The sequence below is a fragment of the Juglans microcarpa x Juglans regia genome, chromosome 7S, assembly GCF_004785595.1.
Source record: "Juglans microcarpa x Juglans regia isolate MS1-56 chromosome 7S, Jm3101_v1.0, whole genome shotgun sequence".
NCBI lineage: Eukaryota > Viridiplantae > Streptophyta > Magnoliopsida > Fagales > Juglandaceae > Juglans > Juglans microcarpa x Juglans regia.
The window spans coordinates 3,509,574-3,523,261 of record NC_054607.1 but is presented as its reverse complement, the minus strand read 5'-3'; the positions used below and the strand labels follow the sequence as shown (position 1 = coordinate 3,523,261).

At 34.4% G+C, this 13,688-nt stretch overlaps 2 protein-coding genes across 3 annotated transcripts; both read left to right on the top strand.

Moving 5' to 3' along the window:
- The first annotated feature begins 1,610 nt into the window (after nucleotides 1-1,610).
- On the top strand, nucleotides 1,611-8,877 carry LOC121240975 (hippocampus abundant transcript-like protein 1). 2 transcript variants are annotated; one of them, XM_041138495.1, is made up of 14 exons: nucleotides 1,611-2,125; nucleotides 4,434-4,545; nucleotides 5,153-5,265; nucleotides 5,340-5,462; nucleotides 5,560-5,732; nucleotides 5,886-5,961; nucleotides 6,672-6,758; nucleotides 6,898-6,978; nucleotides 7,095-7,127; nucleotides 7,617-7,670; nucleotides 7,785-7,826; nucleotides 8,325-8,403; nucleotides 8,485-8,555; nucleotides 8,658-8,877. In XM_041138495.1, the coding sequence occupies exons 1-14, from the start codon at nucleotides 1,889-1,891 to the stop codon at nucleotides 8,760-8,762; spliced, it is 1,386 nt and encodes a 461-aa protein (XP_040994429.1). In that variant the 5' UTR covers nucleotides 1,611-1,888; the 3' UTR covers nucleotides 8,763-8,877. The 2 variants fall into 2 exon arrangements, with proteins under 2 accessions (XP_040994429.1, XP_040994430.1); XM_041138496.1 differs by lacking the exon at nucleotides 1,611-2,125 and adding an exon at nucleotides 4,120-4,264.
- A 722-nt stretch (nucleotides 8,878-9,599) lies between these two features.
- LOC121240976 (organelle RRM domain-containing protein 1, chloroplastic-like) lies at nucleotides 9,600-13,292 on the top strand. The gene is made up of 9 exons (XM_041138497.1): nucleotides 9,600-10,073; nucleotides 10,153-10,250; nucleotides 10,421-10,628; nucleotides 10,765-10,862; nucleotides 10,953-11,018; nucleotides 11,966-12,055; nucleotides 12,376-12,444; nucleotides 12,530-12,636; nucleotides 12,860-13,292. Exons 1-9 carry the CDS (start codon nucleotides 9,733-9,735, stop codon nucleotides 12,935-12,937), a joined length of 1,155 nt encoding a protein of 384 aa, XP_040994431.1. The 5' UTR covers nucleotides 9,600-9,732; the 3' UTR covers nucleotides 12,938-13,292.
- Nucleotides 13,293-13,688: the final 396 nt, after the last annotated feature.

The following is a 13,688-nucleotide window of genomic DNA, read 5'->3' as shown; positions in this document are numbered from 1 at the left end:
GATTTCTCATTGACCTTGTACCTAAACAAGTAGTTGAGTTTGATTTTGGGAATGACTAGTTGCTCCTTGGAAGTGAAGTTTATAATATATGTTGCCCAATTGGGAGTGAATATTTCCTCTTTTTAATTTGTGGAAACCCGACAGTGGGAATAATAAATGTGGTCCATTAAAGATAGAAAAGTTAGGAAAATGCTGGACATCCGCTAGTAGCTCCGGCGGGGCTACCGCTGGTTTTTTTTTTTTTTTACTTAATGATTAAATTAATATTTTTTAATAATATTGTAAATTTTTTTAAAAAAATATTTAAAATTATTAAAAGAATATATGTAAAAAAAAAAAAAAACCAAAATCAACTAGCTATAACTCTAGGGATGGGAATAGTGCCACCCGAAAGGGAAAATGTTAATTCAACCCATGAGTTTATCAACTCAATCTTACCACTCATACATTTTAATTTATTTTATTTAATAATTAAGAAAATAATTATTAGTAAATTTATATATTTTTAATTTTTTAATAATTAAGATTGTTAAAAAAATCAATAAAAAAAACCCAAAAATTTTTAATCAGTGTTAGGCCCAACGTTGCGGCGGGCAGGATCGTTTAGAAAGGAAAAATTGTCATTTAACCTTGGCCCTCTCTTTTTCTCTAAACTATTTTTTTAAGAAAAATTATATTCATCATATTCACACTACGTACTATATATAATTTTTTAATTTTTTTTCTTATCAAATATGTGGTGTATGAATGATGAATAATTAAGATTGTTAAAAAAATCAATAAAAAAAACCAAAAATTTTTAATCAGTGTTACGCCCAACGTTGCGGCGGGCAGGATCGTTTAGAAAGGAAAAATTGTCATTTAACCTTGGCCCCTCTTTTTCTCTAAACTATTTTTTTAAAAAAAATTATATTCATCATATTCACACTACGTACTATATATAATTTTTTAATTTTTTTTCTTATCAAATATGTGATGTATGAATGATGAAGAGAATAACTTAATTAGTTTAGAAAAAATAAAAAAAAAAGTGGTGTGTGTAAGAATGATGAGTAGTAAAAATCTTTTTTAATAATTTTGATAAAAGACCTTTACACTACAGATCATTTACGTGATATTATTTAATTTAAAAAATAAATTTAAAATTCAAATCTTATAAATCAAATTATAGTGTGGTATAAAAGTTTTTAAATAATACTTCTCTAATAATAAAAGGTAAATTCTATTTAAAAAAAAAGTGCCCGTAATTTACATACGTAAAAATGTATGTATTACTTTTTTTTCAAATTTTTTTTTTTCCTGAGTAGCATATTTGCTTATTCTTTGTATGGGGTACATACCAGATAAAGACAAGTTGCACTCTATTTTGGCCGTCAACTTGTGATATTCTTTACAAAATGTTATTTTATATTTTATATTTTTTTATGTGAGATATTGTACAAAGAGAACTGTGATACGTTATAGATGTCGAAAAAAAAAAATTAAGTAAATCTACCGACAAGTTATAAAATCTACCGACAAGATTAGTGAAGATGCGTTTAAAAGTGTCAAGAGAATTCATGGGGAAAGGGATGGAGGTCGGATGGAGAGAGTGAAGGAAGACACGAGCGAATGGGAAGCGTCCACAAGCAAAGAAGCATACACCACACGCCAGGCACACGCCACCACGCGCACTCCCGCACTCATGCCTCGGACTGCCACAGAGTCCCCGTCCTTTTCCACCTACATAACCCACTCGCTGCCACCACCATCACCAACCATTCTATTCCTAACTTCTCACCTACCAGTTTTCCAGTCTCCCAGTACCCTCCACCTTCCCTTCTTCATTACTCTCCTTCCACCTTACTTTCCACCCTCTGTAAAATTTATATATCTGTTCTAAGCGACCATGGTCTTGGGCAAATTATTTGCAAAACGACAAGGTGGTGGTAGTGATCACATGGCGTGGAAGAAGACTGGTGTCGGGGAGCTTAGGCCCATGCTTCACTTGCTAATGCCACTCTGCATTCATTGGGTTGCTGAGGAAATGACTGTTTCGGTTCTTGTTGATGTTGTTACTCGCGCCCTTTGTCCGGATGAGTCGACCTGCACCCAAGCTATTTATATTAATGGTCTTCAACAAACGGTAACATAATATCCCTTCCACCTGTCTATCTCTTGTCTCTGACTCTGGTTTCGGTCTTTTGTCGGTTTTGGGGAATATCAAATAGATGAGTTTGTTGAACTTGGCGTTTTCTTGTCGACCTGGTTTGGTCGTTTTAGGAAAATTAATCAAGAAATTATTGACAGTCAAAAAACGGTTGAAATTTTTGTTTGGTTCTTCCAGAAGTCTATTTGCAGACAATGTGTTTTGTTTAAGAAAAGGAAAGTTCTACTTACACTCTTTCCATTGGATATATGCGGACTTCCTTTTGTTTTGTCTTTTCTGCATTTTCTCGACCCACTTGGTTGCCTGATGTTCTAGTTTAATAATTCGAGGCTTGATCGTGTTCTGCTGTCATAATTCTGGATTTCTTTTGGGTCGATTCGACTCCATTGTTGATCATTCGAGTGAAAGAAACTTTTCTTCCTTCCTTTCTCAATCCTCTTTAAAAGCACAAAGGATTTGGGAGCTTTTGTTAGTTATTACAAAATCTTCTCTCTTATATTTTCCAATTTTTTGAGTAATTCACGTATAATCGTAAAGTACGTAATCCCTTATAAAAATGTATTAAAATGATAGAGTTGATTATTAAAAAATTAATTTTTTTTTATAAATCTCATATTTTATTATTTTTTTAATACAATTAAGTTGTACAATTCACAATTATAAATATATTTTCTCTTGAATTTTCACGCCTGCCAAACATTCCCCTTAAAAAAAAATGCTTGACAAGAAGAGAGGTAAGAACAAAGTTGCAGCATGTTTCACAATAATATTCCTGGAATAAATCATGATCGTGGCAATTTATTCTCTTTGAGATTTTAAGGAATTGAAGTGATTTATACGTTCATTAATATCTTCTCCAAACTGTCAATATCAACTTTTGCTTTTACTTTTTTTTTTAAAAAAAAAAAAAAAAGTAAAAGAATTAAATGGTAGTGTCTTGAATCAACGCCAGTGTATTATAATGCTAACTTTACGCAAAATGCCATAAAATTATCATATCATCCTTCTACTTTCCTGTTGGAAAATATTGCATAGAAAGCCAATAATGGCCTAGGGAAAGTTCGATAGCCATATATTTTATGAGCGAGTGCGCAGAATGATTCTCCTGGCTTTTACTATATAAATAAGGAAAATGCTTGGGCTCGGTTGGTCCTGAAAATTTTTTCGATTCAATTTGTTTTTATTTAATGATTAAGAAAATATTTTTTTAATGATGTTGTGAATTTATTTTTTTTTCAAATGTTTAAGAATATTAAAAAAAATGTATGAAAAAAAAGTTCAAATAACCTTGTCTGGAGGATTCCTTGGTAGCTGTAGCGCTACCCATAAATAAATCACACATTCATCCAATAAAACGGTTGGACTGGTACAAGAGGACCGATTATTTTAAAGCATGTTAGTTTAGAGTAATCTATCCTATTAACATGTCAATTTAATCAAGCCAAGGGTCATGAAATTGCAAAAGTTCCTGATCTATGGTATATACTTGGAAAAATGTCTCATTTCTAAGAACTCGGTGTTTATCGACAAAGCATATCTATCCGATACCTATGGTTCTTTTTGTATTTAACTTTTACTATGTAGTTGATCGATATACAAGGGTCATGATAGGTAATTGATCAGGATTTAGTATGTTTTAATACGTTACAAAATATTATTTGGTAGATTATGCATACATATTGCTCCTTGTTTCAAAATAAAATTAATGAAAATTGAATTGATTTTAGCAATTACTAATTCTTGTTCCTTGAAAGTGAAGTTTATATGTTGCCTGGCGTGAAGTTTATTGCTACTTTCGTCTTTAAAGTAGGTGACCTGGTGAAGTTATGAAATATGAGGCAAGAATTAAATCGTACCCCAATGTGACCAAGTTCTGTACTGTTTACTGTACCAATATATTTGAAAGGAAAAGTTGCCAGGCTCATCTAGCGAAATTGGATAGCTTCCTCTTTTCTGTGTCTTATGCTAAATCCTGTTGGTTTGTTCTTTATATATTGTGGTTTTTGATACTCTCGGGAGACTGGAGGGGGAAGCTGGTCTTTCAACCAGTGTTTTGTTCTGAACTGTATTTACAATTGCATAGCTTTATCACAGGCTACATGGTTACCATAACGTGTAATTATTTCTTTGTTTTAAATTGGATTTGTTATTATATTTAATTAATGGCGTTTTGCCTATTTTTTGTTTGAAAAAAGTTCTACATCATGTAGATATATAACAGAAGATTCTTTTCATATATATTTTTTTCTATAAATTAATGTTGGAAACATACTTTTGTTGGCAGATTGTTGGAACTTTCAAGATGGTGATACTTCCACTTCTAGGCCAGCTTGCAGATGAGCATGGGCGGAAACCAATGCTCCTTCTTACCATATCTACTTCCATATTTCCCTTTGGTACGTTTCTAGTGAATATTTTTCATGGCCTGGCATGTTAAAAATACAAAACTGTTTAGGAACTATTTTAGACTGGTAATAGCCTGTAAGAAACTTCCAGTATGTATGTTAATTAGTTTGTTTCCAAGTCAAGGTGGTTCTCTTCTTTTGAAGATGTTTTTGGTGTTTAAATTTGGCCCACTTCAATGGCAACAATCTGGTCACGTTCTCCATAATATTAATAATTGTGTGAGTGAACTTTGAAGTTTCCAAACAGAGTGATCGCATGGCATGCCATACTCCAATTTCTAGACATGGGTGAAATTGCTGAGGTGTTTCTGGGTGTACGGAAAATGTGCTTGATAAGATGAACCCTTTTGATATCTATATCTAGTGTGCTATGATTAGATATAGAGGGTTCATCAATTATCAAGTTTTGGGGAGATAGCTGATTTTTATTGTAGAATGAGAGACGCAGGGATTTGAGCTTATAACTTTATGTATCCATTTGTGAGCAAGGTCTATACGAGGTTATTTTCTATCTCGATGCTACCATTAAATCATTATCTATACTGACAATATCATTATGGGAGTTCACTTATTTGATTTTACTATGTTCTTGTTTCAGCGTTACTTGCCTGGAATCAGTCTACAGAATTTGTATATGCATACTATGTGCTTCGTACGATTTCGTATATTCTAAGTCAAGGGAGTATTTTCTGCATTTCTGTTGCTTATGCGGTGAGAGTTATTTTTCAGTGACTGAAAATCATGAATGGGGAATATTGGGGTAACATTTTCCCTTCCTTTAGTAGGCAGATGTTGTCGACGACAGTAAGAGGGCCGCAGCTTTTAGTTGGATTACAGGTCTTTGCTCTGCTTCACATGTATTAGGAAATCTACTGGCACGTTTTCTTCCTGAAAATTACATTTTCCCGGTATGTTGGTGCGGTAACATCAATATTAACTACAAGATCTTATTTAGCAATCATTTTCTTCTGTTAATCAGTTTACCAATTGAGCCTTTTGTTTCAGGTTTCCATAGCTCTCTTGATATTTTGTCCAGTTTATATGCAACTCTTTCTGGTTGAGACAGTTAAACTGGCTCCCAAAAGGGATCAAGATTCATCTTGCTTAACAAAGACAATTAATATTTTCCATAAACGATTCAAATCAATGAGAGAGGCAGCCACAATAGTTATAAGCAGGTAATTCTGTCTTTGCCGGAGACAGCTTAAAATGTTCTCACCCTGCTTCATTTGCATTTGATTTATGGAATCTAGTAGGCAGTCTTTTTTATGTCACAAAACAATATATCAGACATTGCCTTTGGCCGTAATAGCTTCATTTTTCTGTTACAGTCCGACACTCAGGGGCATTTCTCTTGTTTCCTTCTTCTATGAATTGGGAATGTCTGGCATTACTGGTGTCTTAATGGTATGTTTCCTATTAGCTCTGAAGTCAACTCTGAATGACCTTATTTGAATCATTGTTAATATCACTGAATTGACACCCATTCATAATGAAGTTCCGTGAAACTCAGATTTGCTCACAAGGTCATTTCAGAAAGAGTCTTTTAAGATAAAATTTCCTGGAAAAACCAGCAGTTGGCATATGTAATGCACTAGTCCCAAAAGCAAAAAAATAAAAAAATAAAAAAAACGAGAGAGAGAGACATGGAGAAATAGGGAAAGGAAAATACCCATAGAACAGCATAGTATACCTTGTAGTAGGATCTGTTTGAGAACATGTTCCTGGCATAGGAGAAAATTTGAGAAGAAATAAAATGAGAAAGGAATAGGAGGAGAAATCAGGAGAGACTTGGAGAAGAAGCAGTAGATCATGAAGAAGTCGGGGGGGAGTTTGAATCAGAGGAGTCATAAATAGGGTAGCACTGGTATGCGACCAAATCAACCACACATGTCCTAAACCCACTAAAACACAGGAGGACATCTGTGGGGAAACTTGCTCAGTAAAAGAGAAGCTGTGAAAGTTCCAGACTTTGGATGGAATACCTAGCAAAAGGCTTTCCAAATTTATGTTATAGCCCAAGATAGTCCTTTAATCTGGCTCATAAGTGTAGTTGTACATTCCAACCAATCCATGCAATTGACTCAATGATTTGATTGTGATGCAAATACGTGCAGTACTATCTGAAGGCTGCTTTTGGTTTTGAAAAGAATCAATTTTCTGAAATTCTGATGATGGTTGGAATTGGTTCGATTGTGTCTCAGGTACAGTCTACTATGGAGCTTAAATTTTCCTTTTGTTTCCCTTTTTGAAGTATTGTGATGTTTTTCGCTTATGCCAGATTTCTCTCTAAATCCTCTGCTTGTGTGCTAAAAAATATTCGGTTTTGTGGCTTGCTTCCAGATGTTGGTGCTTCCAGTAATCAATCCATTGGTTGGAGAGAAGGTGATATTGAGCATGGGTTTACTTGCTTCAATAGCTTATGTAAGTCTCCTTCTGATGCTTTTTTTTTTTTTTAATCCGCCCTACTCAAATACACCCCCCAACAAAAAAAACGAAAAAAAGAAAAAGAAACACTAACGGTGATTTTTGCCGTGCAGGCATTGTTTGACGGCCTTGCTTGGGCAGCATGGGTATGTACAAACTTGATGAATTTGTTATTTAGTTCTATCCTGAAGACAAATTTTCTATGAAAAAACCAAGTAGTTTTGCTGGCACTATTTTAGTCTCAATGGTTTTGGACGTATCAGTATGTGTGTGGGTATACACATTTCCTTACATGATGTATAGTTTATTGACACATAATGTTAGCCATGAAAATATTAAGTTTTGGTACAATTTAAGTTTGAATATATTTTGAAAACCTTCTATGCTCTTAGAGTTTCATGTGCATGCAGCAAAACAGGTTTTTTCTTTTTTACAAAGATTCAATGGTCAGAACAATCATCAGTGATATTCATCTTTCTTTTAAAGTTCGATTTGTCCTTTATGAGATTGAGTCAGTCAACGTGTCCATTATAGCAGAGAAAGCAAAAGATATAACTTCTTAGTTTGGTTCATGAATTTCAATTCTGGATAATTTCACTAGCTAGTAGTAATAATGCAGCACTGCCACAATGCAGGTGCCATACCTGAGTGCCTCATTTAAAGTTGTTGTTGTCCTTGTACGACCTGCTGTAAGTATTGAAAGTCAATTATTTTCATAAAAGTACTTGAAAAATAACAGTATTCAATTCACTATTCAATTCTAACAGTATTTCCATTTTGCTCATCAAAATCTTAACATGCAGACTTATGCTATCATTTCCAAAGCATCAAGTTCAACCAATCAGGTTTGAAACATACCTATGATCCTATTACCTTGCAGTCCATATATATGGGTATATTTCCCATTAATTAGTATTTCCACCAAAAAGCATCTTTCATAAATTGGGATAGGCTACTGAATACTTGTAATATATAGAAGAAGTAGTGCTATTTGGTCTAGAAGATGCCGTTTTATACTTTGTTAAACAAGTTTTGAACTCAATCGTAAAAAATGAGTCAGACTCCTCAACCTGGTGTTAGTGAAAATCAAATTAAGCATGACTTGTGGGTGAGTTTTGTGTTTACAGTAGGGTACACCTAGAAAATCGATGATTAGTCCCATTTTTTTCCATTTTTCTTAGTAATTTTTGTCTGATATATCATGAAGTTGTTTATTGATTCAAATGCAGTCAACATTTCATTATAAAAACTAATGTACGGGGGAAAGCACATGATAAAAACTAATGAAGTTATCCATTGGTGGCAACAACCCCATTGCTTTCCATCCTCGATTGTTTTTACAGGGGAAAGCACAAGGATTTATTGCTGGTGTGGAATCAATAGCAAGTTTGTTATCACCACTTGTAATGAGTCCATTAACTTGTGAGTGGGCTAAGTCAAAGTTTCAATGTGAATGCTTTGATCATTTCATGTTTTGCTAACAAAGTTCAATTTCTGTCTCAGCTTGGTTCCTATCTAAAAGTGCCCCATTCAACTGCAAAGGTTTCAGCCTTGTATGTGCATCCATATGCATGGTGAGCATCTACTCCTCACACCTCTCTCTCTCTCTCTCTCTCTCTCTCTCTCTCTCTCTCTCTCTCTCTCTCTCAACTAAACCAACCTTCTAATTTCCTCAGGTTATTGCTTTATGTTATGCTTGCTTGCTTAAACCTGACGAAGCCTCAAACTGCGTTTCGGAGTCAGGGGATGACATTGAAGCTCCACTTCTAGGTGATAGTTGATGAACCATTGATTGTAGGTCTTAAGTAATTTGTAAATGTTTTTCTTAGCGGATAATGTAAATATTCTGCGTCCTTGAGTAGATTGATGTTATAATTATGTCTGCAATTTTCTTAAGAAAGTATCTCTCTCTCTGCTATTTTCCTTAATCTTTGCACTCCCTAAAGGATGTTCCCTTTTTTTGAGAGATAAAAAAATGCTGAAAAAATAAAATAATAAAAATTCTATACATTATATCACTATCTCATTTTCATTCTACTATGCAAGATGTGGCACATTTATCACTATTAGATGATAATTCTAAAAGAAAAATAGAACACCCACATATAATACTGTCATGTTTTTAGATTTTGGAAAACTATATTTTATTTTTCCAATTATTACTCAATTTACAAAACTAGCACCAAATATGCACTTCTTTTTTTTATTTATCATCTCTTTAAGAACTAATTTTGAAAGGAAGTTATCATCATTCATTTATTAGAAAAATTTACATCTATAATCGAATACGTTACAGATATCCCTCTATCTTCATTATGATAAAGCTGAAGTTCTCAACGGTGAATTGCACGGGTAAATGGCATCGCACATCTTTATCTTCATTATCGACTCTCTTCTCTTGGAAGAGCTAGAAGATAAAGAGGGAGAAAATTAATTGAATTATTTTTCATGTTTCTAAATTTTTTTAAAGAATATAAGAAAAACTACACACAAAAAAAAAAAAAAAAAAAAATAAATAAATAAATAAAAAGAAAGAAAGATAGTAAATAGTAAATATTTGGTTGAACCGTTGAGCCCGATATGAACCCACCCGAAGCCAACCTACCCGAATTTAAAGGACTCGAACACCGCCTTTTCGCCATTTACCCGACAAATTTCGAGCGCCTAGAAATATCAGCAAGACGGGCAGATTCTGCAGAGATAAAAAGGCAGAAAAGCTGATAGCTTTACCATTAAACCATAACAGCGGCCATGGAAGTTCTCTCCCCCTCAGCCGCAACCATAACACCTCATATATTCCCTAGAAAAGCCCACAAAAGCCAACCCCAAAATCCCACTGTAAACATCAAATTTCCCAATCCGCCGAGCAAAAGAAACCACCTTCATCTCTCTTTTTCTTCTTCTTCTTTCATTTCTTTTATATGTTTCTCTTCCACACCAAGTGCGACTTTAGCTTCAACTACAAAGACATTTCTGACTCCCAGTGACAACCACCACTGGATGGTGCTCATGGAGGCTCCTCCACAAGGGGTCAATTCCAAACCAGAAGTTATTAACTATTACGTTAATACCTTAGCAAGAGTATTGGGCAGGTGGGTATGTTTCATTTTAAGTTTCAGATAAAAATGTTTGCTTTTGGTCTGAATTATGCTTTGGTTTTGGTTTGAGCAGTGAGAAGGATGCTCAGATGTGTATATATCATGCTTCTTGTGATTCCCCCTTCGGCTTTTGCTGTGACATTGACGAAGATACTTCCCGCGAGCTCGCCCGTAAGTTTCTGTTCTTTTACGCTTCTTTTGATATGATTCTAGTTTGCAGCAGAATGAATCATCTGGTTGTGTTTCAATTCTGCACCATATTGGTCCTTCAGATTTTATGTTTGGGGAGAAGTTATGAAAGACGTTTTCACTGCTACTTATGTGCGGCGAATGTCCTGTAGGTCTACCTGAGGTTTTATCGGTTAGGCCCGACCCGGATTATAGTGCTGTTAAAAAGACATACAGCTCACTAACAGGAAGTACTCTATTGTTTCCTGTGGCGAATACCAATCACTGGCTTGTTCGGATGGACAAGCCGGGGGTTGGAGTTGTTACAAAGGCACAAATGGTTGATTATTATGCTCAAGCACTGGCCAAGGTGTTGGGGAAGTAAGAAAACAAGATTTGAGTGTTTTTTTTTCCTGTTCCATTTTGTTGTAACGTTTCGAACAGAGCATCAATTTGATATTCTTCCTTTGATCACCTTGTTTTTCTTAACCCTGAAAATGTAATGGTAATTTTGTAGTGATAAGGATGCTCAAATGTGTATATATCACGTTTCTTGGCGGTCAAACTTTGGGTTCTGTTGTGAGCTTGATGATGAAAGTGCAAGGGAACTAGCTGGTTAGTATTTCCTTTAATTTATTTTTTTTTACCACAATTTCCATTGTGATGCATTTCGTTGGTTGAGGACAAATGCTTCCAAATGTGCAGGTGTACCAGGTGTATTATCTGTACTGCCAGATAAAAGCTTTGAGTCAGAGAATAAGGATTATGGAGGTTTGTCCCTTTGTATAGTAAAAATACATCCACATCCATTTCCATTTAATATCTATTTCTGATTGTAATTTCAAGGCAGGTATCGTATCCCCTATGTCTTTATTAGCTTCGAACTTAACTTATCTGTTTTAGTGTAGTTGTATATGGTGATATCTTGATCTTTGAGATATATTAAATGAGGAAAATGCTATTTATACTTATAATTTTACTTACATAACTATACGTGCTGATATGTCAGCTACTATAAATGGGGAAAATTTTAAAACTCGAAATTTGAAATTCAAATTAAAAAAGAAAACACTGATAAAATGGGGCTGTCACTCAGTACGTATAATATTGTGCATAAAATTGTGCGTACGTGTAGCACTACTCATTAAAAAATTTAAATATAAAACATGGCCAGATTTGAAAGTTATATGATATTGGGGTAAGAAAGAGGTGAGTTTAGCCAATCCGATATTTGTCTTGCTAGCTAAGCTGCTGGAAGTCTTGGAGATGTATTGAGGTAGAGATATGTTCAATGTCTTTGCAAGGGAAGCTGATTTTGAAAATAATAACTTAATTATTGCCGTGTTACCGGGTGCTAGAGTATTCATGGATTAATATTTTATCATTGTTTTGTTAGTTTGCTTAAGAATGATTTAATTCCTTTGGAGAGGATCTCCACTTTGAAGTGGAAGATGACATTACTCTTTAATCTTATCTCAGAGGAAACTTTGCAATTGATTATTTAACAGCTGAGATTATATAGCATTTATTTGTTGTACTTAAGCTATTGAAGTAATAAATCTTGATTTTTTTAATAGGTAGCCAATTTGCAATGAATAATTTGTCATTCCACCATTACCTATACATAACAAAAAAGAATAATCTGTAATTTAGATTTGATCTAAAGTTGACCACTGCCAGATTTTTCCATTGTAGAGTAAACAAGGTTTATTTTGCAGGAAATTTACAGAGTTCTATGGCTCAGGCAGATTCTTCAGAAGCAAGTCAAACGTCAGCCCCTATAAAAACAAAGAAACTATTTATTACCGGTATGTTGCAGCTTGGACTTGCCTCATGGATTCTTTGCTTCTAAGAGTGATTCAAGATGCAAAAGACCTCTTATTAATTTATTGAAGCATACATGCTTCTTTTTGAATATTTTTTTGTTGAAGTATGCCTTTCTGAGTTTAAATTGACTTAAATCTCCCAAAATAGCTTCAAATACAAGAAGGTTTCCCATTATGGGAGCATTTATTAGTTTCTATTCATGAGATAAAAAAAAATTTCATATGTACCAGTAACTTCATTTCTCCCTCTGTTCTTGTTCGATTGCTAAAGACACTGCTTGGCAATCTCTTTCAATAAACAGGCCTGTCATTCTATACATCTGAGAAAACCTTACGAACAGCATTTGAAGGGTTTGGCGAGCTTGTTGAAGGTAGGTTGCAATTTTGTGCTCATAAAATCAGCAGTTCAATTCCTTGGATCGGTATGCTTATACTGGTGTAATGCTTTCTCAACAGTAAAAATTATAATGGACAAAATTTCTAAAAGGTCCAAAGGTTATGCATTCATAGAGTACACTACCGAGGAAGCTGCTAGTACAGCACTCAAAGAGATGAATGGCAAGGTTAGTTCGCTGGCATCTTCCCCCCTCCTCTTTTCTTATATATATTTATACATACATATATATATATATTTTTTTTTTTCATATGAATCTTCCTTGTATTTCTCGTGTTTAATACCCAAAAATGGTTTCGTTTCACTTCAGTTTTGGTTCAGAATTATAGATAAAACAATTTAAAAAACTCTCAATAATAGAAAGGCTGCCTTTTGGTTGCTGGTCCTTGCAGATCATTAATGGCTGGATGATAGTTGTTGATGTTGCCAAGACCAATCCACCGAGATACAGCAGGAGCCGTCCAAGATAGGAATAATCCCACAGATAGAGACAGAGAGACAGATGGCCCTTAAAAGTTTCAGGCTATTGCCCTCAAAAGTGTTGGGACTATCCTGCAAACCAGCCGCCACCTAAGAAATCTTCTTTCGAGTGAAGCACTAGGGGTGCATATTACGGAATGCAGCATCTCTCTCTGTCTCAGTCACATCCACATGAAACTAGTTATTATAGAATGCATCGAACAATTTCTTTTTGCATTGAAATTGATGGAAGGACTTCCATCAATCCAGGGCCATAGTTATTCCGTATTTTCTTGTCTCTCAAAACTATTGAATAGAACATCAATGTATAAATGTTTAAATATACATCGTGATCTGTTGCAATTAGCACCATAATTATACAGTGGATCAATTACGTTAATTAACATTTTATTTTCCTGTCGAAGATGCCTGTCCCATCGGTTGAAGTGATCATATCTTCGTGAACATGCAATTGTTGGGGACTTCAGCCATCCTAGTTGGTACTTTCCTTAGCCTTGGGATGGCAATCCTCTCGACCTCCTACATTTGTTAGAAAGAAATTGTTAGATCAAGAATGCTCCGAAAACTATTTACTTGGATATATAGTATTATAAAGACTAAAGTCTAACCTTACACAGAAGAAATAGTAAATATAATAAGGTCAATGCTGCTTCCAAATTATGATTAATCTACCTAGTCCATGTTAAAATCGATAGCTGATCCAATATTAAAAATTATGTAGTGCTAGATATATATTTCAGA